The sequence below is a fragment of the Cucurbita maxima genome, unplaced genomic scaffold (assembly GCF_002738345.1).
Source record: "Cucurbita maxima cultivar Rimu unplaced genomic scaffold, Cmax_1.0 Cma_Scf00010, whole genome shotgun sequence".
NCBI lineage: Eukaryota > Viridiplantae > Streptophyta > Magnoliopsida > Cucurbitales > Cucurbitaceae > Cucurbita > Cucurbita maxima.
Window position 1 is genome coordinate 3,184,685 of NW_019272026.1, and position 24,750 is coordinate 3,209,434.

At 34.4% G+C, this 24,750-nt stretch overlaps 6 protein-coding genes, 1 long non-coding RNA gene and 1 pseudogene across 10 annotated transcripts in view; 6 read left to right on the forward strand and 2 right to left on the reverse strand.

The window, feature by feature from the left end:
* Window positions 1–981: 981 nt before the first annotated feature.
* On the forward strand, window positions 982–4,922 carry LOC111485323. Its single transcript, XR_002718649.1, has 3 exons — window positions 982–1,174; window positions 2,735–2,929; window positions 4,485–4,922. It is a non-coding gene; the product is annotated as an uncharacterized LOC111485323 (long non-coding RNA).
* Window positions 4,923–5,083: 161 nt separating this feature from the next.
* LOC111485310 lies at window positions 5,084–7,789 on the forward strand. Its single transcript, XM_023132140.1, has 3 exons — window positions 5,084–5,275; window positions 6,524–6,724; window positions 7,334–7,789. Exons 2-3 carry the CDS (start codon window positions 6,543–6,545, stop codon window positions 7,518–7,520), a joined length of 369 nt encoding a protein of 122 aa, XP_022987908.1. The 5' UTR covers window positions 5,084–5,275; window positions 6,524–6,542; the 3' UTR covers window positions 7,521–7,789.
* A 203-nt stretch (window positions 7,790–7,992) lies between these two features.
* LOC111485243 lies at window positions 7,993–10,423 on the reverse strand. The gene is made up of 7 exons (XM_023132039.1): window positions 9,977–10,423; window positions 9,624–9,709; window positions 9,336–9,414; window positions 9,199–9,258; window positions 8,944–9,065; window positions 8,758–8,829; window positions 7,993–8,502 (listed from the first exon to the last, which is right to left on the reverse strand). Exons 1-7 carry the CDS (start codon window positions 10,352–10,354, stop codon window positions 8,400–8,402), a joined length of 900 nt encoding a protein of 299 aa, XP_022987807.1. The 5' UTR covers window positions 10,355–10,423; the 3' UTR covers window positions 7,993–8,399.
* Window positions 10,424–10,801: 378 nt separating this feature from the next.
* LOC111485311 (60S ribosomal protein L31-like) lies at window positions 10,802–12,331 on the forward strand. The gene is made up of 3 exons (XM_023132141.1): window positions 10,802–10,901; window positions 10,997–11,106; window positions 11,899–12,331. The coding sequence occupies exons 2-3, from the start codon at window positions 11,024–11,026 to the stop codon at window positions 12,176–12,178; spliced, it is 363 nt and encodes a 120-aa protein (XP_022987909.1). The 5' UTR covers window positions 10,802–10,901; window positions 10,997–11,023; the 3' UTR covers window positions 12,179–12,331.
* Window positions 12,332–12,352: 21 nt separating this feature from the next.
* Window positions 12,353–14,741, reverse strand: LOC111485278. Of its 3 annotated transcripts, XM_023132097.1 has the most exons (7): window positions 14,476–14,738; window positions 14,346–14,407; window positions 14,156–14,239; window positions 13,951–14,005; window positions 13,447–13,582; window positions 12,669–12,719; window positions 12,353–12,590 (listed from the first exon to the last, which is right to left on the reverse strand). In XM_023132097.1, the coding sequence occupies exons 1-7, from the start codon at window positions 14,585–14,587 to the stop codon at window positions 12,491–12,493; spliced, it is 600 nt and encodes a 199-aa protein (XP_022987865.1). In that variant the 5' UTR covers window positions 14,588–14,738; the 3' UTR covers window positions 12,353–12,490. The 3 variants fall into 3 exon arrangements, with proteins under 3 accessions (XP_022987865.1, XP_022987864.1, XP_022987866.1); XM_023132096.1 differs by having other exon boundaries at window positions 14,156–14,407; window positions 14,476–14,741; XM_023132098.1 differs by lacking the exon at window positions 14,156–14,239 and having other exon boundaries at window positions 14,476–14,740.
* Window positions 14,742–15,446: 705 nt separating this feature from the next.
* LOC111485024 lies at window positions 15,447–16,597 on the forward strand (annotated as a pseudogene).
* Window positions 16,598–18,984: 2,387 nt separating this feature from the next.
* On the forward strand, window positions 18,985–21,544 carry LOC111485145 (beta-galactosidase 7-like). Its single transcript, XM_023131889.1, has one exon. It carries the CDS (start codon window positions 19,117–19,119, stop codon window positions 21,424–21,426), a length of 2,310 nt encoding a protein of 769 aa, XP_022987657.1. The 5' UTR covers window positions 18,985–19,116; the 3' UTR covers window positions 21,427–21,544.
* A 349-nt stretch (window positions 21,545–21,893) lies between these two features.
* The window catches only part of LOC111485296 (inositol oxygenase 2-like), a 20,048-nt gene continuing 17,191 nt past the window's right edge, over window positions 21,894–24,750 (forward strand). For both annotated transcript variants that reach the window (XM_023132122.1, XM_023132121.1), the window contains exon 1: window positions 21,894–21,899. The gene's annotated coding sequence lies outside the window, so the exon portion shown is untranslated. The remainder of the gene's footprint in view (window positions 21,900–24,750) is intronic.

Below are 24,750 nucleotides of genomic sequence, written 5' to 3' on the forward strand. Positions count from 1 at the left end.
TTTTTATTTATTATTATTTGGTTTTATTATCATTATCATTATGGAATATTTCACATATTATACCTTGATTTTGTTATATTCATTTTATATAAATTAAATAATTTTTAAAAAAAAAATACCTACATGTGATTTTGTTTTCTAATTGGATTATAAGAAATAAAATGAAATCTTAGATTCAAATTTGAACCTAGCAAGATTTTATTTAATCTAATTTTCCATAATATTATTTAAAAAATGAAAAAGAAAAATTAAATATTGAATTAAGTTTGGTTATGTTCAGCTCAATTTATAAATATGTTAAATCAAAATATTATTATAAAAATATTAAGTAAATGTGAATAGGTTTTTTTTTTTCTTTTTTCTTTTACAAATTATTATATATATAATGCTTTTGTACTTTTTGATGTATTTGTTTTTTATTTTTAATTTTTTTTACACAATTGAAATAGCATTTTTTTAATTTAAATTAATGTTTAGTTTAGAATGGTATTATACCAAAACTTAAATAATTATTTCAATTTTTATATTCTGTTCAATTTCCGCTAATTTACGATAATTTTTAACAAAAATAAAGTATAAAATATTCGTTAATTCGTTAATTTAAATAAAATAAAATTTTGTACGAAAATAAATTTGACTATTTTTGAAATTATTAATTATATAATTGTTGTTACTTTAAAATTTTATCATTATTTAGATTTAATTAAATGGTAAATTTTGATAGATGAATTTATTATAGTTCCTCCTCTTTCCATTATTTTTTCAATTAATTTTGCTATTTGAAGTTAATATTTATATCTAAATAATTTTGTATAAAATTTTAATAGGTAGAAAAGTTTATAAATTTAAATTATTATAAATATGAAATATAAAGAGAAAATTATTACAAATTAAATTTTAGAGGATAAGAAATTAAAAAAGGAGGAGGAGGGTGGTGGCGGTAGGGATTATATTAATAGCGTTCAACGGCCATAAGTCCCCACTGCGTACGTGTTAAGCGAGCGGAGTGTTTGTACGAACACGTTTTCATAAACCAAACAGAGGATCCCCAGAGCCAAGACAAGTCCATGGAGTTTTCGCAGAAAAGAAACACCGCAATCTTTGTCCTTTTACACTTCCAAATCTAAATAAAACTTTCCCATTTTCTTCAATCTCCATCTTTAATGAATTGTTGGTAAGATATCCATTTTCTTCTGGGGCCTCTTTCCTCTCTTAGCATTTATAATCTCATCCTTCGTTTCTGCCTACAACCTGTTTGATGAAATGCCTGTGAGGCACTACATTGCGATCCACCGCCATTTGGCATACCAATTTGACCACCAATAATGTCTTATTCTCTTTTATTTTATTTTGATATGCTTTGTTTCATCTGTCACGTCCCTTCTCCATCCCCTACTTCAATGCTGCTTGCCCAATTCCTTGCTTACTTAGCTGTTTGGTTCATCACCGTCCTTTTGATTCTGTGCCCATTATGTTTTCTTATTCTTTTTCCCATTTTTATTCATTGTTTTCTGGGCATTGCCTGCATTGGGTTTCTCCCCATTGTCATCTTTTGTTATATAATTTTAGCAAACATCTGCCAGGTCCTTGCGTTTTGGTATTACTCTGTGGAACAAATGCCTTTATCTAATATTTTACAGGGTTTTGAACGTTGTAATTTTTTTAAAAAATTCAAATTTTGTTCTATTATATTGATCTTGTCTCTTCGATTTATTAATCAGGCGTATGATTGAGCTGGTTCATATTATTTTTTAGCCAAAAATCCATGCAATCACTAGCAAGACAAGTGGTTATGAATGAAAAATATTTGCTTCTTGGTTGGGAGTTTTATTTACTAGACTGTAACCAAATGATTGTGAATGAAAAACATGTAAAAGAACATTTGAAAGTCATTTAAACCAATTCTTAGTTTGGAAAAAACAGAGTCAATTTAAAATTTAGTTGATTTTCAGATTACTTTTTACCTCCACCTCCGTTTTGTCATCTTTCATTTTCAGTCAGTCAGCTTCTATTTTCTTGTTTGTTTCCCTTTAATATTTATTCTTACCTGTTACAGAGCTGTGAAGGAACTTATAAACACCCATTTGTTAAAAAAACCTATCCAACACTTCAAAGATATTAAAATGGAATATTTATTTCATGAAATTTGTTGTTTGGCTGACAACTAGAGAACTTCTTTCCATTTGAGAAAAAAAAATGTATTGTTTGTGATGAAGTGTATCAATGATTAGGACTCCTAAATTATGACTGTGATGCTTAATAATCAAATTAAACAATTGTGTGATCCATGAAGCTCCACACCACAGGCAAACCGAAAGGGGGATGAGTCAAGCCTTTAAGCCAATAATGATAGATTATATTGTATATGATTTGATTTTGTATCCCATTTTGTTTTCCAGCCAAACCAGCCAGGCTGGCTTGGCGTTTGCCAACAGAGACTATGAGCTCGTGCATTGGGACTCATGAAAATGGGGTTTTGTTTTTTTGTTTTTGTTTTTGTTTTTGTGTATCAGAGAAGGGTCTCGTAACTCCAACCAACTACATGATTGATTGATTGTCTGCTCTGCTTTTCTTTCTTCACAAAAAAGAAAATGAAAGGATATTCTTGTGTAGACTGCATGCAATAACACGAGTGAATATATATATATATATACAAGTAGAGAGAGGAGAAGCATGTTAGTGTCCTCTTCCTTCACATTTCATTAATTATTATTCTGTTTGTAATTTTTTGCAGAGTTTTGGCAATTTCCATGCACGATATGCAAATTGGGTTTCTTCTGCTATGTCCCATTTTCATATATTAAAGTGGCAACTTGGCACTATCTTCTCTGGCTGCTGTAATGGTGTAAAACTGGGGGGAAATATCCAGCTCACATGCTCAAATCTTACTGCCCAACACACATACTCTCAGAGTGACAACAAAAATCTGGTTAGAACATTTCAAACTATTATGATTTTTACCTTGGTGGAATTGGTTTATGCTCTTCGATTCGTGATTCTTTTTATGAGATGGTTCAAACTTAGAAGTTGAATTCACATCTTAAGATATTTTTATTCATAAACTAAAATATATTTATAAAGTTTTTCAACATCCACAAAGAAGATCCTTACTACAATGATTTGTTTAAATCACCACTTGACCAAAACACAAAACTGTATATGTTGTTAGTGTGAAAATGGTATATGTTGTTAGTGTGAAAATGGTATGATAATATATACTCTGAGTATAAGTTCTAATGTCTCTTACAACTTTGAGTTTCTCAAAACAACCTCGTACACATAGAGATGTATTACTTATAAATGAGCATGAGTCGGAAAGCAGTGGGATTCTTTTACATATTAGAATGAGTGTAAAGGCAGCTCAGTAGGGTGACTTTGTGAGCCATGATTTTTTTTTTTTTTTTTTTTTTTTTTTTTTTTTTTTTTTTTTTTTTTTTTTTTTTTTTTTTTTTTTTTTTTTTTTTTTTTTTTTTATAAGATTGACAACTGTTTGGTAGTCCTCCCCATGCTTCGGCCTCACACGCTCCATGAGGCCTGAGGGGTAGCTGTTCCAAAACCTTGGGAATTGAATTGCAAGTTTCTATTTTGTATGTACCTCCTCGGAAACTCACTCTTCTTTTTTCTTTTGCTGTTTTGTATAATTATTACTTCAGGCTCACTTCCCAATGCTTCGAATTTAATGTCAACATGCTCATGCTTCTCATTAAATGAGCCAATGGGATGGCATGAAAACTACAAGTATGCCTAGGCATGGGGAGGACGTTAGCCCCATCATAGATTCAAACCAAATTTAAATTTCATTTAAATTCGGCTATTTGATCATAGTTCGGCTTATTTATTCGTTTAATATAATATTTATCCCAATTTTAAAGATCAAATATTCCCATGGATGGACCTGGATCATGTGAGATTCGCTTGTTGAGCTAGGCCAATAAATATATTATTGTCTGAATATACATATATAATTGATATTCAATGATCTAATTCAATAGACAGTATTCAAGTTTGACTCGAACTTTGATCCAATTAGCCAAGCCTAAGGTAGGATCATGGACTTAACTATTAAAGCTTAGGTCGGTTGAATCCAAGTCCATACAATGCCTCAAGCTTGTTGAACTTGGGGATTAGACCGAGTTTATAGGGCCAAGCGGGGCCCAATAATGAGGTTGACTACAACATACCGGTATGTTACAATTCATGTTTTCTTATTTCAATTTTCAGGAGATAATGTGTGTTTATATTTATTTGGTTCCTTTATAGATTTTTATTCATTATTATAATTTAGCACAATTTATTTGTATTTGTTAATTTGTCTTTTAGTATTTATATTGCTTATTTATATCCATTGGTTAGTTAGAAAATATTAGTAGAATCTTAGTTGTGGGTATTTCGTCACAGTATGAATAATAAATTCTATTAAAAATATATATGTTTAATAATTTTCCCAAAAATCATATTATTTAGTCGAATTTTAATTATTACAGTCATTCTTCTTGACCCTAGATCCAACAATCGGGCACGCAAATTTCAGACACAGCCCAACAAATGCAAATTCACTGGATCATTAGCTGGGTTAGGCCCAACTAATGTACGAACGTCAGGCCCAGTAAAAGCACAGCCCAACTAATGTACGGACATCAGGCCCAGTAAAAGCACAGCCCAACTAATGTACGGACGTCAGGTCCAGTAAAGTCCAGCCCAACTAATGTACGGACGTCAGGTCCAGTAAAGCCCAGCCCAACTAATGTACGAACGTCAGGTCCAGTAAAGCCCAGCCCAACTAATGTACGAACGTCAGGTCCAGTAAAGCCCAGCCCAATATCGCGTATCCTTTTTTTGGGACACTATTTTGCATTAGGTATTAATAGAAAATAATCGGTTCATAATATTAAATCACCTTAAAACTATTTTTTTTAATCATCTTTAAATTAATCCTATTTTAAATATTTATATCCTTGAATATTTAATTTTCTGTAATAATTTCTAAAATAAAATATTTTTACCAATATACTTATGTATATATATATATAGATTTATTTATTTATCGAAATTTGATAATGTTGGTCGATGAGAAAGGAGGAAATCTCGAAACGGCCCCTGCCGCGTTCTGTTATCATTTTTTATTTTCTCATTCACGAACTCACACATAGCTCGCCGCGGCATAGTACAAGCTAGAACTAGAAGAAGAATCGGCGAACAATTCCATTCAATCCCGTCGCCTATTTAAATTTCTTCTTCGTTTTTGATTTTGCATTTCTCAATCACTTATTCAAAGGTAAAGTTCTGACAGTCCCCTTCTCCTTTTTCTATCAAGTTTGTATTTGTTGGTTTTGTGATTTCACTAGAGTGTTGATTTCTTTTAAAGAACATTGTTTTCTTGTTTTTTACTATTTTTTTTCATCAGATCGCAATTCCTTGTTTGCTGATGTACTCTTTCGGTTTTGTAATTGTTAGATATTTGAATTGACATGTTGAATTTTGAATCGTGGCTTTGTTGTCTCGATTTTCAGGGTTTAGTAATTACGGAACCGTCGTAGGGTGCTTTTTTTTTATAAGATTGCATCGAATACTAGGTTTTTGTTTCTATGTTGAAAATTCTTAATAATTTGTGGCGATTTGGATTGTTTAATGCCGCGACGGAGTTGGCACATCACGCCGGAATATGGCGTCTGTGTTGCGAGGATTCCGGTTCTATTGTAGGCGTCATCAGGAAGTATAGTCAAGTGCAGTAATTTTACGCGACTCTCACAGTCTCTTCCATATATATGAAGTGAAAGAATGAGTAGAGGCGCTTCTATTCTTGTCCGAGTAATGATTAGTTTAGCCTCAAGTCCTATTCTTACCTTACCTTCAACTGTAAATTTGATCTGTTCTTGTACATCAGTTTTACTGGAAATTTTATAAAGTATGATAGAAGTTGAGTTTTTTTCTGCATCCTGTATGGTTTGTAAGTTGAGAGAGACAGATAGAGAGTTCTCAAATCTTTGCTAACACTGTGTTTAAGCTACTACTTATTGATCTTTGATGTATATCCGAAATCAAATTTGCATTCCTTCCCAGAATAGTTTGTCAGTAATTCAGGACCATTTCTTGCTAGTTAAGTTCCCACTTTGGTGATGTTGAAACTATGGTGTCAAAGCTTCTTAGTACTTCAGGCAGGAGACACTGTCTAAAAGATTCATGATAACTCATCTAAGTTAATGTTTGTGGTTAGTCATTTCGTAGAGAATCTTTAGTTTTTACGTTTGATTTTCTAGAGACCAAAACCTGGGAAGGACATGTTGACCATGTGGTCATAGGCTCAAGACAAAATGTTATGATGCTAAATGTCAAATGATAGTCTTAGTTTCAGAGTATGGATTTTTTGAGGGCTTGATGAGTTTTGTTGGGGATTAAAAAATTTGTAAATTTATAAAGTAATATCCTGATTTAGTTAATAAGATTTTTCTTTAAGCATCATTTTCATGTTCTTAACTTCCTCAGTTGTTACAACATCTCATATTTTTTGTATGCTGCTTTTCAGGGCATAAGACTTTAAACTAATGGCATCCAAGCTGACTCAGTTACAGTCCAAGGCCACTCAAGCATCACAATTTGTGTTAAAGCATGGGTGTTCCTACTACAAGCAATTATTGGAACAAAACAAGCAATTTATTCAGGAGCCGCCTACAGTGGAGAAATGCAACCTGCTTTCTAAGCAATTACTTTACACTCGTCTTGCCAGGTCATAGTTTCTACACTCTCTTTATCTTGGTGTTTTGCATCTTTTTGGAATTAGGAAAGAGTACCCATTCTTCCTATAATAATGCAAGCCCAAGATCTGTTGGTGAAATATTGTGCTTAGTCATTTGTGTTTTCTAGTTTCATTTTGTCAATACATGTTTTTCTACTTGTTTTTCAATCTTACCTTTTTCTTCACAATATATGATATCATTCTTCTAATCCATGTGACTAGGTGAATATAAGCCTCCTCTACAGCCTTTCATCAATGTAGTTTTTGGCTTGTTGAGTCCTTTTTTAAACAATTAATTTAATTTACCTTTTATGAATATAAATGTTGTGTGGTACCATGGTGCTGCGATCATTATGAGTTTGTGTCAACTGTTGTAGAGAAAAAAATAAGTAAATTGATCCTAAAAATATTTAAGAAATGGTTTGTAGGAAATGTGACGGCAGTGCTGACTCTAAACTGCAAAATCCATGTCTTTCAAGACTTGTAATTACATGTAGTATTGTTCCTAGATTTACTTTATGTATAGGATAACATTTAGAGTTCTTTGTGTGGAACATGAGGCGAAAAGAATATCATTTGACATGCATCTTATCGATACAGTATTCCAGGCCGATACGAATCGTTCCATAAGGAACTTGATTACGTAAAACAATTGTGGAAGAACAGACAAGAGATGAGGGTGGAAGATGCTGGTATTGCTGCTCTATTTGGTCTGGAGTGCTTTGCATGGTTTTGCGCTGGTGAAATTGTGGGAAGGGGTTTTACTTTCACCGGATACTATGTCTGAGGTTGTTTTCCTTTGGGAAAACATGCCCCACTTAGATCATCCGTAAGTTTGATTTCCTGCGACATTGTGGTTTGTACCATTCGAATGACATGAATTCTGCATGAAATTTTGTTGTTTTCCTTCAAACATTGTTCTGGAAACTTAGTATTTGGTGAGAGGAATGAGTTTACTTATTAATAATTCATGTATCCAGGGTAACTTGGATGGATAACGACGATGCTGTTGCTTTCTTTAAAATCTCCTGCAGACTTTGCTTCCTATTGAGTTCATACCCTCTCTTACTTTCATCTTTGAACGTATTCACTGTTAAATTTAATCCGACAGAATTTTTGTAGCACAGGACTTGTTAATCTTCATCATCATTTAGACAAGACTCATGAGCATTTAGAGAGCTATATATAAAATAATAATAATAATAAAAAAAAAAAATCAAATTATCATCATTTGGTTTATTGTTACTTCTCCCAAAAAATAAAATAAAATAAGAATAGAATAAAAATCTCTACCATTCGATCTTATTAGAGTCTCCTGTTTCCTATCAAATCATCATACATATATATATATATAAATCATAGAGATGATGTGAACTCAACTTCAAGAAATCACTATTAGAACATGAGATTTGTAGGCAAATCATCGAGAAAATTAGGTGAACAAGCATAACCTGCTCTTTCCCATGAATGATTTGCTGGAACAAATGATGAGCCAATAGACAAATTTTGTGTGACTTCTTCTCTTTCATTACTAATCTCCTAGAGACTGGCAGACAATGAGGTGAAGCATTGGCATCCTTGCAGCTGAAAAACTTGGAAGGTTTCGTTCTTCCCATATTGCTAGAGAAGCAATGGAGGCATTCTTAAGATGGGGTTAGGAAGTAAACTATATTTTGTGAGTGCTGTAACCTGCATCTTCTGATGTCAAATTCTCTTTCCAATTCTCAAACTCTGATCCACCAAATACCAATTGTTTGATTCCAACGTAGCTGATTTGTGAGCATTTTGGAGGGCCATAAAAGTATATCAGCAATTAGTAAACCAATACCCATAAAGAGCTCATATGAGAAGAAGAAATGCAAAACCCAAACCCAAAAACAACTGATTTGTGTAAGAGAGTGAAAATCCAGTGATTCTATTGCACACTTTACAGGCAGCAGATAATAGGAAGAGCAAAAGTGTTCATATTTGGAAACTAAATTTGGGAAAGAAAACATTAGTAAGAAAGTGTAGTAGGAACTTACTCAGAACTAATCTGGGTTAATGCATTTATCAAAATATCTAGAATCAATGGCTCGCTCGTCCCGATATCAACCCTGTGCATAAAATTAAGTAGATCAATGAGAAAGATAATATGAACACACCCGTGTCATATTAATATGAACAGTAGATCTTGATGACATCAAGGAAATTAGACTAAGAGCTATTACCATATGCGAGCCAAGTTGTCCTGAACCTCAAAATCCCCAATGTTATAAAATGTGGTTGGAGTAACATTGGCTCCCTGAATAGAGTCATAACTTGGCCGTTTATCCAATGGAGATTGAGAAAGCTGAGGAGATGAACTAAAATGAGCAACGATGACTAATGTGATTCATTTCCAAGTAAAATCATGCAAACCCTTTAACAACTTGGACAGGGCATAGCTAAAGAACATAAATGTTGGGTGAGATATTGAAGTTTACCTGCATATTCATGGAATTGCATCCACCAAGACGTCCAATGATGTGCCATGACCTAATGGTCTATGAACAAAGATAATAAATCTAATTCACTCAAGTTCTTTTAGGCAAAAGCTAACATAAAAGAAACAAGAACTTACATCACAAATTAAGGTGATATCTTTGGCCAATGGAGTGTTGTAGAATTCAAACCATATATATGAGTTCGAGAAATCGAATCTAGAAGAAACATCGACAAATCATGTCCAATTCAAGACTAAAGGAGATAATATATATGTAATCGAATCATGCTACCATAAAAAACATTCAACCAAAAGTTCTCATAAGTTATAGATTAGATAGTTCAACATTAGGGTACTCTGTTTCACTGCCTCAGGCATAATCACATGCATTCATCCATGGACTACACGTCGTAGAATTTAGCTTACTTGTTGAATGTAACTTTTACTGGAACGGCTGATCCCGTTTTTGGCTGCAATATCTTGTTCCTTTTCTTCCTCAGCCTCTCTTCCATCTACAATTTAAACACAGAAAGCTGAAAACGAAAACGCTTCTAATGAATACTGACGCGCGTGTTCATCTTCATATTTCATCTTAGATCATCATATTTGCACTCCTATACGAACCCTAGAACATAAATGAATGACTCAAAAAGAATGATTGCCATTAAGCAGCATCGAGAAGTTTAAGTCGAAAATGTCCACTTAATAGTTCAAGTGAATGCAATATGTTCAAATAACATAGAAAAGGCGACTACAAGGAAGAGATAAGAGAGCTTTACTTTGGACCGAAATTTCTCTGGATCATCAACACTAGTTCCGATAATTTCAGCGAACTCAGGGTCTCGATCGTAGTCCTTTTCCCCTTCTCTTCCTCTAAACCCACTCGCACTAAAAAATCCATCGTCTGCATCATAATCTCCGTCTTCTTCATCCACCACTTCGATTTCACTGGACGGGATATTCTGAGTTTCCGATTTTTGGTCGCGGCTAGATTTGGTCACGCATTGGCGCTGCTCAAGCCTAGGAAAATGATTCCGGGGGCGAACTTTACAGACCGATGATGGAGTAAGGACATGGTTGGCTCGGCGGGAAATTTTAGCGTCGATCGGAAGATGACGCGGCGTGAGAATACCGTCGGATAATTGCAAGACAATCATTTCGTTGTATGGAAGCAATGGAGGGATTCAGAACCAGCAACGATGAAAGTTTGAAGATCAAAAGTTCCTGATTTGTCTTATCCAAATGTTCCTGAAAATTGGTCCTTACGCAGGCTTTAAAATGGGCTTCGTTTCAAATGGGCTTCATTTCAAATAGGCTTCGTCTAAGCCCAATACTCAGCCCACTAAGAAACTAATGCAAGGTTATTATTTTTAAAATATATATATATATATATATATATATATATAATATGATTTTTATTTTAATTGATTGTATCAAAATTTAAGGTTTTAAATCTAAATATATTTATTTTAGTTTTTTAAATTTAGATAAAAATTAAAAAACGTATTTTTTAAAAAGAAAATAGCCTAAATTATTATGGAGTTTGGGCTTAAAAGAACATCTGGGCCGCAACCACTACCAAGCCCAATGGTGGATAACACGTTGATAAATTGGTACGACGCCGAAATTAGGGTTTTGAGTACCATTTTTATTGTACCCTTTCACCTTTACTCTCGCCTTCTGCATCGCTTCAACCCTAGCAAGGTCTCTCTCGATCTGCATCTCCAGTTTGTTTGAAGCTTCGATTTCTTTGCTCGAACGGATTGAGATTGATTTCATCTGACATCGTTTGATTGCAGGTAAAATCGAAGAAGGCGACTGCAGATATGGTTGAGAAAACGAAGGGGAGGAAGGAAGAGGTGGTATCAAGAGAGTACACCATCAATCTACACAAGCGTTTGCATGGCTGGTACAAACTCGTTCATAATTTTCCTTCTGGTTTCCATTCCGTTTGATTGCGTATTTTATCTCATTCATCGATATTAACTGATGCCATCTCCCGCTCAATTAATTTATTAAGCTACTGTTTGATGTACGTCCAATATCTATGGCTAGAGATTTTCAATTTCTTATGTTTTGAAACTAATTTCTTCGTTATGAGACCTATTTTTTTTTGTTTCTCGTCAATTAAATTATAAGATTACTTGGCGTGGTAAGTTAACGTGGTGTATTTGTATACATATATCAAGACTATGTTGATTGTGAAGCTTGTATAAGATAAGAGTTAGGGGATAAAGGATAAATTTCATCGTGGAATTTCATTAAGAACACGTATCAGCTGATCTGAGAAATGTAGATTTCCCTGGTAGAGTATAATGTCTGTTTTGGGTATTGAAGATGTAGACGAGATTAATAAGAATAATGAAAGCAAGGTTTTGGAGAATTTTTATGCAAGTTTATAAGGCAGAAGGTCAATTGAACTACTAAGAAGACGAAATATGGAAAGTTTGTTATGCAGTGTGAAATATTGGACTAGCGGTCTGGTGGATGGTTTATGTGCTGTTTCTTCTATGTCTCTATGCAACTTTTCATTTGTAATTTATAGTCTAGTATTTTTTGTGTTTGGATGTTTTTTGTTTCCCCCTTCATTGTATCAGTAGTCTAATTCCAATTGTTTTCCCCTTTCGCATCCAATTTGAATCCCGAATTCGTCTACAACAAACTATATAGTTCTCATGCTTACTGAAACTTTAAATGACAGCACCTTCAAGAAGAAGGCTCCTAAGGCCATCAAGGAGATAAGGAAGTTTGCAGAGAAAGCAATGGGAACGAAGGACGTCAGGGTGGACGTGAAACTGAACAAGCATATCTGGAGCAGAGGAATTCGAAGTGTTCCAAGGAGAATTAGAGTTCGTATTGCACGCAAGAGGAACGACGATGAAGATGCAAAGGAAGAACTGTATTCGCTTGTTACCGTTTCAGAAATCCCAGCAGAAGGTTTGAAAGGATTGGGCACTAAGGTCATCGATGAAGAAGATTGATCTCACATTCCCATTTGCCTTTTTATCAGTTATTTCCAACTTTTGGCAACATTTTTGGTGAAAGACTTGTTTAAATCAGAGTTCTTCATTGTCCCACCCTTCGGTACATTTCTTTATTTTACTTCGAATCCTAGCGGAATCAGCTTTTCTTTTGCAATGGTTAAATCATTTACTTTGAACATGCTTTTCTTTTAAGGAAGAACCTTGGTTAAATCATTATAAAACTCGAGCTTGTTCGGGTCAAAAAATGAACTCCAGATGTAGTTTCTTCAGGGAAGGAAATGCATGAATTATACGAGGTTCATGCAATTTTCAGGTAGCTTTATAAGCATACATATAACCTCTAAGTTTTCTTATTTCCTCGGACGATTCGGCCAGCAGATGATCAACATACAAACAGATTCCAGCCACACTGCATTAAACGGAAGCGTATGAATCCCAAAGTGGATATTCAAGGTGAGATAATCATATTATGATGTCCAGAAACTACCTGAGAGGACCAAAGGGTCGCCAAATAACATCCCATCGAAACCTAGGCAATCTGCATAATCAAAATACAACATACATTCCAAACTGTAAATTCAAAGAATGAAGCATTATATAGAAACATATCTGAAGAGGAAATGGGCTCTTTTAGGGCTCTGATTGAATAGTTTAAATAATAAGTTTAGTCCATAAGCATGAATGTTTGTATTTGTTTGGTCTCTCAAGTCTCCAATAGATCCTTGAAACAAATTTCCATCTTTAGTGAAAAGCTCCCTGTAGAACTTCGACGTTGAGGTTCAAAAGATTGTAGAACTTCGTTGAGATTCAAAAAATCTTTAAAGTTAAGAGAATCAGAAATCTCAAATTTCAAAAACTAAATTTGTAATATAAGGTTTTGTAATCTAAGGTTCAAAAGATCCTTAAACGTTTAAGAGGACTAGAAATCTCAAATTTCAAAAACAAATTTGTAATCTAAGGTCGAAAAGATCTTTAAATGTTGAAGTTAAAACCATAAATCTCAAATTTCAAAAACTAAATTTGTAATCTAACCTATACATAGCTATGTTCTTAAATATTTTAGCATATATGAACTGAACATGAAATCTCCACAATGCACTGCTCCTATATGAAAATGGGCATAACAATCAAAACAGACCATTTAGCATCCAACAACAAACGAAGAAAATAGAGAGATTTTAATTGCGGATTCAAAAGTCATATCCTATAATCTTTCATTTAGTAGCAAGACTTTGATAAAAAGATTATGAAATTTCTTACCATACCTCATCATGAAATATAACCAGAAAACTGAGAGTAGGATGCTGATAAAAAATGAGCACCAAAGCCATCGCCGGTGGTAATTTGACTTACTTACAATCCCAATGATCGAAAATGAACACGCTAAAATAGCAACCCAATCTGTAGAATTTCAACTGTTGACATTAGCAAGATCCCATGGCGTGAAAGCATATATAACATCAAAAATAAAATTCTCTTCTATGATATTTGCGGTGGGCTTGAATTGTTACAAATGGTATCGGAGCCTAACACTAGGCGGTGTGCCAATAAGGACGCTGGGCTCCAAAGGGAGTAGATTGTGAGATCCACGTTGGTTGGATAAGAGAAATAAACATTTTTTTTCTAAGGGCATGGAAATCTCTCCTAACAGAACCTTTTAAAAATCTTGAGGGGAAGTCCGAAAAAATTCAAAGAGCACAATATTCACTAGCTGTAAGCTGTTACAAATGAATTGAAAGAAAAGTAATGGATAGATTTGTAAGAAAAACCTGCAGCTATAATCATCCATGATTCAACATCCTCCACGAAGTAAGCATGATAACGCTGCATAAGGGGAAAAATAAGCATAAAAGGTCGCCCATCTGTATAATGCAAACGATGGAGCCAAGAGCATAAATTCATGACAACAATTGAATTCAACAAAACGGCATACATCGCAGGACAAATCGATAAATCTCAGCAATATTAGCATACCAGTTCAAATGGAGAAGAAACCTGCTGAACGATTGAGTAAAGAAGAAAAGCCACAAAGCAAAAAAGAAATGCCGCAAACACAGTCTGACGAACAGTCGATCCACAGAGAAGAACAATCGACATGAGAATCCCTAATCCTCCACTTAAGAACAAAATAAAATTAGGAAAAATCCGCTGAATCATACGATACCCTCCATAGAAGACTCTGTTGATCATTTGCCCTTTCGAACGAACGAACCATCTCCTCTTGCACTGTAAATCAAACGCCGAATAAGAAATTAAAAAACGTCACCGAAAGTACTCCAGAGAGGATCGATTACCTTGGCTGTCAATGGGACAGAAATCGTCGAAGGACGGATCATCCCGAGACGGAAGCGACGCCGCATCTTTCCCCGATTTCATCCAAATTCTACCTAATCTCTTGATAGCCATCTTCAACTCAACGCCGCACGCCGCGATCTGGCTCTGCGTTCTCTTCGAAGAAATTCGCCAATATTGAAGTCCGATAGCGGGAATCTGAAGATTGAGCCACTGCCATCGTCATCCACGAAACACAAGTGCCATGCTTCAGCCTTCGGTTTATTACCGTATTTTACCTTAATTTATACTATATTTTCTCTTTAATCCATCTATTAATTAAAATCTTCATATTTATAAGATTAATCAATTAAAATATTGTTAATAATATTATTTAAAATGTTATAAATATTAAGGAATTTTATTTAAGATATAAAGATATTTAATTATTAATAATTTTTAAAAGTGGAATTAGTTCTCGTATATTTTATCTTATTTTTTAAAATTGGTAAGTAATATATTTTATTATTTTTTAAAATTGGTAAGTAATATATTTTATTAGTGAGTTGGTAGCTTATATCCTATTTATCCCTCACGTATTAAATTTTTATTAATTACGTTTAATATTTTTAATTGGATAATAAGCTATTTAAGGATTAGCATAGACACAAGTTTCGACAGTTTTTTTTTCTATTTTTAGAAATTAATTGTCTTTTTTTTTCTTTCTATTTTTAGAATCCCTCGACAACTTGAGAGCAAATATAGGTTCTAAAAGAACCCTCATCTTATCACCATATTTCCCTATAAACACTTTCATTAACACAAACGAATAAACAATGTAAAGATATTTAATCTTGGATCGCTGTTCTTTCTCTAGTCGTAACTTTATCTTATTTATCTTTTTGTTCGGGAAATAGTGTCACCTTATGATTCAAATGCTATAATTATCAATGACGAACGACGCATTACCTTCTCAGGTTCAATCCATTATCCACGTAGTACCGATTCAATGTGGCTTGATCTTATTTAAAAAGCTAAAGATGGTGGGCTTGATGCAATCGAGACATACATGTTTTGGGATCATCATGAACCTCAACGACAAAAATATGGTTTCTCGGAAATCTAGATTTTATCAAATTCTTCCAACTTATTCAAGACGCGGGACTTTATGTTCTGATGAGAATTGGTCCTTACGTGTGTGCTGAGTAGAACTATGGAGGTTTTCCAGTATGGTTGCACAATATGCCGAGAATTGAATTTCGAACAAACAATCAAGTTTATAAGAATGAGATGCAAACTTTCACGACAAAGATAGTGAATATGTGTAAACAAGCCAACCTTTTTGCAACTCAAGGAGGGTTAATAATTATAGCTCAAATTGAGAATGAGTATGGAAACGTGATGACACTGTATGAAGATGCACGAAAAACATATATCAATTGGTGCGCTCAAGTGGCTTAATCTCTCAATATTGGTGTTCCGTGGATCATGTGCCAACAAAGCGATGCCCCACAACCTATAATTAATACATGCAACGGATTCTATTGTGATAATTTCACTCCTAACAACCCGAAGAGCCCAAAAATGTTTACTGAAAATTGGGTGGGATGGTTCAAGAAATAAGGCGACAAAGACCCTCGTAGAACTGCAGAAGATGTAGCATTTTCTGTGGCCAAATTTTTTCAATTTGGTGGCGTGCTTAACAATTATTATATGTATCATGGAGGTACCAACTTTGGAAGAACATCGGGAGGTCCATTCATCACTACGTCTTATGATTACGACGCCCCCCTCGATGAATATGGAAACTTGAATCAACCTAAATGGGGACATCTCAGACAACTTCACGCATCAATCAAACTTGGAGAGAAGATTCTGACTAGCAGCACTCGCTCGGACCGGAACATTAGTAGCTCTTCTGTGACCTTAACAACATTCTCCAACCCAACAACAGGGGGTAGGTTTTGCTTTCTGAGCAACACAGATGCTAGCCATGATGCTAACATAGATTTGCAGGCAGATGGAATATATTTTGTACCGGCTTGGTCTGTGACCGTTCTTGATGGTTGCAACAAGGAGGTTTACAACACTGCAAAAGTTAGCTCTCAAACATCTGTATTTGTGGACTTGGGCTTGGGCTCGTGAACACATGAGAGATACTCTACTAGGAACTGGTACATTTAAAGCAAACCAGCTTTTGGAACAAAAAGGATTTACTGTTGATGTTAGTGACTACTTGTGGTACATGACAAATGTTGACATCGATCAAACGTCTTCTTCGCTTCGTGATGTAACTCTTCAAGTGAATACAAAACGTCATGTGCTTCATGCCTTTGAAATAGAAGGCGTATTGGGTCGAAATGGGCGAGCAACGGTTAGAGTTTTGTACTTGAGAAACCCATCTCATTAAAATCTGGAACGAACACGATAACCCTTTTGAGTGCCACAGTTGGACTAAAAAATTACGATGCATTTTATGACATGGTGCCAACTAGAATTGATGGAGGTCTTGGTTATCTAATTAGAAGTGGGAATGTCACAACTAACTTGTCGTGAAATTCATGGTCTTACAAGGTTGGGTTAAATGGAGAAATGAAGCAATTTTACAACCCCACATCCTCGAAGGCCATTTGAACACAAATCTATTGGAAGGCGAATGGCATGGTTCAAAACAAACTTTAAAACCCCATCCGGAGTTGACCCAGTAGTATTGGATCAGCAAGGAATGGGAAAAGGTCAGGCTTGGGTGTCGATATTGGCCGTTCTTTCATTGCTAGCGATAATTGTTGTGAAACTTGCGACTACATAGGTGCATATGAGTCCAACAAATGTGTTGGAAATTGTGGGAATCCTTCCCAACGATGATATCATATTCCGAGATCGTTTCTATCAGGTGACACAAATACGTTAATTTTATTTGAAGAAATTGACGGAACTCCTAAACAAGTCTTGGTTCAAACCATCACTATTCAAAGTACCTTAGAGTTATCTTGTCAAGGAGGGCATATTATATCTGAAATACAATTTGCTAGCTACGGAAATCCCGAAGGAAAGTACGAGTCGTTTAAACACGGGTTATGGAACGTGGTAAATACCATTCTTCTGGTGGAAAAAGCTTGCATTGGTAAGGAAAATGAAAAGTCTATAGTAATTAATAATAGGATAAAAAGTCTTAAATACCCCTAATTGTGGCATGTCTTCAGTGGTAGAATGGTAAATATTCACCATCTTGGAAGATTTATTTGTCTATGTATAGATTGATGGAGCTATTGATTCATATCAATAAACTTACAACTTTACTTTATAATTTAAATTAACATAATATTAACATTATTATATGGTCAATTATGGTGGGTTTGTATATTATGTTCCACTCTTTAGTTACCCACAAAATGAAGCTAAAAAATAATAATTTTAATACAAATTGAAGTTATATTTAATAATTTTATATGTGTTTTATAGTAAATTAAAAAAAAAAAAAAATCTATAAAGTTAAATGATTGTAAAAATTAATCGGTAACGATTCATACCCAAGATTTGGAATCTGAATTAGGAATCGATATTCCCTGCATTTATTGTGATATAGTCACATTAACCACTTCTTAGATGTAAGGAGACAAAACCATTTATTATTATAATCGATCAAAAACATAGACAGTGATGGATAAAGACTATGTAAGTCTGCTGGGTCGGTTGGTTTATAGAATTTAAAAACTTAGTATACTGTAATGCCCCTAATTTTCTTATCTAAACCATAGATGTCACTATATTCATAACTTTAACATATGGAGAAATTTAAATAAAACATTTCAAGCGAAGTCGTGGACCTATACGTTTAGTTTAAATCAATAAATAGAAATAGCAACATGCATGATATTGTCCTATCTTAACTTTTATGGTCATTCCAACATTTACCGTCATATACAACCACACATATACATGACCGGACATATCCTTTCATATACTACCAGTTGTACAAGGAATTTCATATCTCCACCCGTCCCACGTTTCTAAGGTTGTTTACACATAATAATAATAATAATAATAATAATAATAACTTTATAATATATTTTATCTTTAATTCATCTTCTAAACTGCTTTGTTAATTAAAATCATGATATTTGTTAGTCTGTCTTGAATTTAGTAACTTCTAAAATAATATTAGTGAAAATGTTGTAACGTTATAAGTTTATGTATTAATTAAATAAAGAAAGCTAAGTTTAATAGTAATTTTGACAAATAATAATTAAATTTTTGTTAATTGCGTTTAATATTTTTAATTGGATAATAAGCTATTTAAGGATAAGGCCAACAGCCATAGATAAAGTTTCAATGGATTTTTTTCTATTTTTAGAAATTAATTCTTTTTTTTTTTCTATTTTTAGAATCTCTCAACAACTTATGAACAAATATAGATACTAAAGAACTCTCATCTTATCACTATATTTTCCTATATAAACACATCCATTAAGATAAACGAACGAATAAACAAGCTAAAGATGTTCAACATTGGATCGCTTGTACTTTCCCTTGTTGGGACTTTAGCTTGTTTGTCTTTTTCTACGGCAGATAATGTTACATATGACTCAAATGCCTTAATTATCAATGGCGAACGACGCATTATCTTCTCAGGTTCAATTCATTATCCACGTAGTACTGATGCAATGTGGCCTGATCTTATTCAAAAAGCTAAAGATGGTGGACTTGATGCAATCGAGACATACATTTTTTGGGATCGTCACGAGCCCCAACGACGAAAATATGACTTCTCTGGAAATCTAGATTTTATCAAGTTCTTTCAACTTATTCAAGATGCTGGACTTTATGTCGTGATGAGGATTGGTCCTTACGTGTGTGCTGAGTGGAACTATGGAGGTTTTCCAGTGTGGCTGCACAATATGCCAGGAATCCAATTACGAACTAACAATCAAGTGTATAAGAATGAAATGCAGACTTTCACGACAAAGATAGTGAATATGTGTAAAGCGGCTAGCCTATTTGCATCGCAAGGAGGGCCAATAATTATAGCTCAAATTGAGAATGAGTATGGAAACGTGATGACACCGTACGGAGATGCAGGAAAAACATATATCAATTGGTGCGCTCAAATGGCTGAATCTCTCAATATTGGTGTTCCATGGATCATGTGCCAACAAAGCGATGCCCCACAACCTATGATTAATACATGCAACGGATTCTATTGTGATAACTTCACTCCTAACAACCCGAAGAGCCCAAAAATGTTCACCGAAAATTGGGTGGGATGGTTCAAGAAATGGGGCGACAAAGACCCTCATAGAACTGCAGAAGATGTAGCATTTTCTGTGGCCAAATTTTTTCAATTTGGTGGCGTGCTTAACAATTATTATATGTATCATGGAGGTACCAACTTTGGAAGAACATCGGGAGGTCCATTCATCACTACGTCTTATGATTACGACGCCCCCCTCGATGAATATGGAAACTTGAATCAACCTAAATGGGGACATCTCAGACAACTTCACGCATCAATCAAACTTGGAGAGAAGATTCTGACTAGCAGCACTCGCTCGGACCGAAATATTAGTAGCTCGGTGACCTTAACAACATTCTCCAACCCAACAACAGGGGGTAGGTTTTGCTTTTTGTGCAACACAGATGCTAGCAATGATGCTACCATAGACTTGGAGGCAGATGGAAAATATTTTGTACCAGCTTGGTCTGTGACCATTCTTGATGGTTGCAACAAGGAGGTTTACAACACTGCAAAGGTTAACTCTCAAACATCTGTGTATGTGAAGGAGCAAAATGTGAAGGAAAATGCACAACTCTCCTGGGTTTGGGCTCCTGAGCCTATGAGAGATACTCTACAAGGAATTGGTAAATTTAAAGCAAACCTTCTCTTGGAACAAAAGGCAACTACGGTTGATTTTAGCGACTACTTGTGGTACATGACAAATGTTGAAACCGATCAAGCTTCATCTCTTTATAATATAACTCTTCACGTGAATACAAAGGGTCATGTGCTTCATGCCTTTGTAAATAAAAGGTATGTTGGGTCGGAATGGGCGAGCAACGGTCAGAGCTTTGTACTTGAGAAACCCATCTCGTTAAAATCTGGAACTAACACGATAACCCTTTTGAGTGCCACAGTTGGACTAAAAAATTACGATGCATTTTATGACACAGTGCCAACTGGAATTGATGGAGGTCCTGTTTATCTAATTGGAAGTGGAAATGCCACAACTGATTTGTCGTCAAATCTATGGTCTTACAAGGTTGGATTAAATGGAGAAATGAAGCAACTTAACAACCCGACATTCTCATCGAAAGGAAAATGGAGGCCATTTGATCAAGGTTCTATTGGAAGGCGAATGACATGGTACAAAACAAGCTTTAAAACCCCATCTGGAGTTGACCCAGTAGTATTGGATCTGCAAGGAATGGGAAAAGGTCAGGCTTGGGTAAATGGACAAAGCATAGGTCGATTTTGGCCTTCTTTCATCGCTAGCAATGATAGTTGTAGTGAAACTTGCGACTACAGAGGTGCATATAACCCTAGCAAATGTCTTGAAAATTGTGGGAATCCTTCCCAACGATGGTATCACATTCCAAGATCGTTTCTATCCGGTGACACGAATACCTTGATTTTATTTGAAGAAATTGGCGGAAACCCTGAACAAGTCTCAGTTCAAACCGTCACTATTCAAACTATATGTGGACATGCAAACGAAGGGAGCACCTTAGAGTTGTCTTGTCAAGAAGGGCATATTATATCCGAAATACAATTTGCTAGCTACGGAAATCCCGAGGGAAAATGCGGGTCATTTACGCAAGGCTTATGGAATGTTTCAAACAGCATTCTTTTAGTCGAAAGGGCTTGCATTGGTATGGAAAGTTGTTCGATTGATGTATCTGCAAAGTCGTTTGGAATTGGCGATGCTACCAATTTATCTGCAAGATTGGCGGTTCAAGCATTATGCTCAAACAACTGAAAGGCTTAATGTAATATGAAAAAAGTCTTAAATACCCCTAATAGTGGCATGTATTCAATGGTAATTTGGTAAATGTCCACCATCTTGGAGAGCTTGTATACGTGGAGCTTGATGGGGCCATTGATTGATATCAATAAAGTTACGACTTTCCTTTATAATTTTAAATTAACATAATATTAAGGTTATTATATGGTCCATTATGATGGGTTTGAATATTAGGTAAAGTTTGGTATCTACTTGGGAAATAAGGGAACTTTATTACATTAATGGACTCGAACACCGAGGATTTCATTATTTATTTCATCTCAGTAAGCTTATTATTAAATACTTCTTTTATCCTAAAGTAGCTAAGGACAAAAATTTGTCGATCATGATATTTTATTTATAAGTTCATCTCCACCACATATTTCTGCCTAACCCCACATTAGACTATAATTTCTTCCCTTATTGTCGGGTTATTTGTGGGATCAACGGTTTAAATATTCACTTTCTAATTCCATTATTATTGTGTTGTTTTTCTTTTGTCGGTCAATTTTATATATAGTTTTTTAAATTTTTATTTTTTATATCTATTTAATCTCTTCCTCCGAATTTCATCCATTATTTTCTAGGCCTAATCTAAAGGATTAATGTGGTTGAAATGGAATTCAATTAGATATTTAAAATTATGCAAGAGTAAAAATAAAAATTATCTAAAACGGTAAAACTCGTTGGATGAGATTCACTGCCGTAAAATATTCGATTGTCGTGCAATTAATTTACCGACTTTTCTAATTTCTGCTTTCCCTTTGATTTAGTTCCACTCATTGACCATCCACTCTCTAAATTAAGAGGGTCAGAGAATAGAGTCAAAGGAATAAGACAGAGTCAACTCGGTAAATAGGTGTTTGGTTCTTTCTGAACCTGATTGATGAGGTAAAACATGTTCTCCTCTTCCCTCTCCCTTCTTTCACTCTAAAGCAATTATGATCTTCACCTTCAAACACTCGGTAAAGCTGTGAAAAACAAATCGAATTTGCAGTCGAGTCAATTCAATCCTCTCCTTCACCTTCAAACACGAGGTCAAGCTATTTTTCTCTAGCTTCTTTCACTCGGTCTCGCAACTTCGTCCCTCTCTATGTAATTAAGTGTAATGTCAAACTGATTAGCTAGGAGAATCCCTTGGAGTCAGGGCCTCTATTTTCTTTCGGTCACCCAATGTTTACTTTTTTTTAAAATATGTCTACACAAGATTTTTACTTTTTAAAATTAATTTAGTAACATCAAATATATTTTTTAATAAAATCCTTATTTTAAAATTTTAATAAACTGAAAAACATTAAAAAGAAAATTGCTAAATTTATTAGTTAGAGAATATAAAACATAATAGAGATAAAGATTATCTTTAATCATGGCTTTCAAATTTTTTTTAATTTATTTATTTGAACTCAAATATCATAATAGATATTGAGGCCCAGCGTCTAGAGGCCCAAATAAGTATCAGATAAATATAAAATAAATAAATAAATAAAAAGGGAATACTTTGGGCATAAAATTTTGCAATTTACAAGATTTGCAATATCCGAATAACAACGACAAGCCGTAGAAAGATATTAAAGTCACCCGCTTTGATAAAAACACATCCCTAAACATTACCCGAAATAGCTTAATAGGTCACAGTCAAAGAATTTGATTGGACATTTACTTGAAGCAGGTGAGGCATCACGAGTGAGGTTAACATTTCTCGTGCATCTCTCGCTTTCCGTCAACTTCAACCGCTTATCAAACAAATCCAAATCCCTTTATTTATTTTATTTTTTACAAATTTAAATTAAAAAAAGTCCATGGGCGTGATTAAGATAACAGAACTTCCTATCCCACCAACGTTGTCTCACTAATAAGGAAGTAATTTTCTTTTTTTTATTTTTTAAAAAGGGGATATTATTCGATGCGCTCGTTGCACGTGACATCAAAGCTACGTGGCTTATACTTTATACATACTTTAGCGTTACGCTTAGTTATTTAGTATTTCCTATGTTTTCAAGCATATATTATATTAAGATTAACTTAATTAATTCAACGTGTCAATGTCAACATATCTAGATAATGTTAATCTAGGTGCTGTGCTTTTAAACTCTCTCTAATTTGTCGCCAAGTGCCAACCTAAGCTCGACATACCTTATTCCTAACCAAATTAACTAAACAAATATCTTTCCTAAATTATTTTATTTGTTTCACCCAATCTTTTACTCAAAATATAATTTTATATATATTTTTTGGAATTAAAATCAAGTTTATTTGTTCTTTCTACAAATGAATGGATTTATTAAATACAAACTTCCAAATTTTAAATTTTTTTAAAAGTTGAAAGATATTTAAATAAAAATAAATAAATATATATGTTGGTGAGATAATAGGTTAAGAGGAGGAGTCTATTCACGGCAATCTCGAGGGCGTAGGAATGAGCAGATAAGGCCACGTTTGGTGTAGGGAACTCGGTGTCGCATTGCACTGAGCTCGATAAAGACACGTTTACGGTCAAACAGAACCCGGTTGACGCGTGGATTTTATTTACCGCAGAATAGTTTTCTGGCGCGCGTGGGATGATTCTTAGGAAGTCGACACGTGTACGGAGGAGGATTTTTTTAAATAAAAACTTGGTTCTGTTTTGTCGGTATACTCCCCTTCCTAGTCGGGGATTTGAAAGAACGTCCTATGTTTGTGCCATGTGTCCCTTTGTCACGTCCTTGTGTCACCTTCTAAATCACACTGCACGTGATTTGCCACCTCAGCTCACTCTATTTTCAGATTCGACGTTTTTGGAAAATAATTTTTTAAATAAAATAGAAATTAAGCTTTTTCATGACGTGGCGACATTTTGATTTGATGGAAGTTGACAACTTAGGTCTAATTTTATTTTTTTAATTTTATACGACTTTTTGGGCTAAGCTTGAAAAAGAAATAAACATTGACCTTAGTGTATTACAAATTTAATAAACACATTCATTTAATGAAATATAAATTATAAATCTTAAGTTTGAAATTATTAAAAATGTTTCATCTAATTAAAAAAATAATTAAATTAAATTTATGGAGAGTGTAGGGAGCACGCCACGTTGGTGGTCAGATCATAAATGGTCCACAATTTTGGAGGATGTTGTGGTGAGTAATAGGGATAAAAAATTATTAGATTCAGTTGGGCCCACCACCACTGTCCCGTGGTGAAGCAGCCATGTTTTGCCACATACGAATCAACAAACGGGGGTTGCTTTAGCTTCAGCTTCAAGTTTTGTAACCATCCAGCAATTATTTGTCATGATAATTTGCTTTTTTTTTTTTTTTTTT

Bases quoted from the DNA above. Each gene is read 5' to 3' on its own strand.
- LOC111485310 (XM_023132140.1), top strand. From the start codon at position 6,543: ATGGCATCCAAGCTGACTCAGTTACAGTCCAAGGCCACTCAAGCATCA. The intron at 6,725-7,333 runs GTCATAGTTTCT...TTATCGATACAG, and splicing joins CTTTACACTCGTCTTGCCAG to TATTCCAGGCCGATACGAAT.
- LOC111485243 (XM_023132039.1), bottom strand. From the start codon at position 10,354: ATGATTGTCTTGCAATTATCCGACGGTATTCTCACGCCGCGTCATCTT. The intron at 9,259-9,335 runs GTAAGTTCTTGT...CTTTGTTCATAG, and splicing joins ATATCACCTTAATTTGTGAT to ACCATTAGGTCATGGCACAT. The intron at 9,066-9,198 runs GTAAACTTCAAT...TCATCTCCTCAG, and splicing joins GCAATTCCATGAATATGCAG to CTTTCTCAATCTCCATTGGA.
- LOC111485311 (XM_023132141.1), top strand. From the start codon at position 11,024: ATGGTTGAGAAAACGAAGGGGAGGAAGGAAGAGGTGGTATCAAGAGAG. The intron at 11,107-11,898 runs GTACAAACTCGT...TTTAAATGACAG, and splicing joins CACAAGCGTTTGCATGGCTG to CACCTTCAAGAAGAAGGCTC.
- LOC111485278 (XM_023132096.1), bottom strand. From the start codon at position 14,541: ATGCGGCGTCGCTTCCGTCTCGGGATGATCCGTCCTTCGACGATTTCT. The intron at 14,006-14,155 runs GTATGCTAATAT...CCCCTTATGCAG, and splicing joins TTTCTTCTCCATTTGAACTG to CGTTATCATGCTTACTTCGT. The intron at 12,591-12,668 runs GTAGTTTCTGGA...CGTTTAATGCAG, and splicing joins CGACCCTTTGGTCCTCTCAG to TGTGGCTGGAATCTGTTTGT.
- LOC111485145 (XM_023131889.1), top strand. From the start codon at position 19,117: ATGTGGCCTGATCTTATTCAAAAAGCTAAAGATGGTGGACTTGATGCA.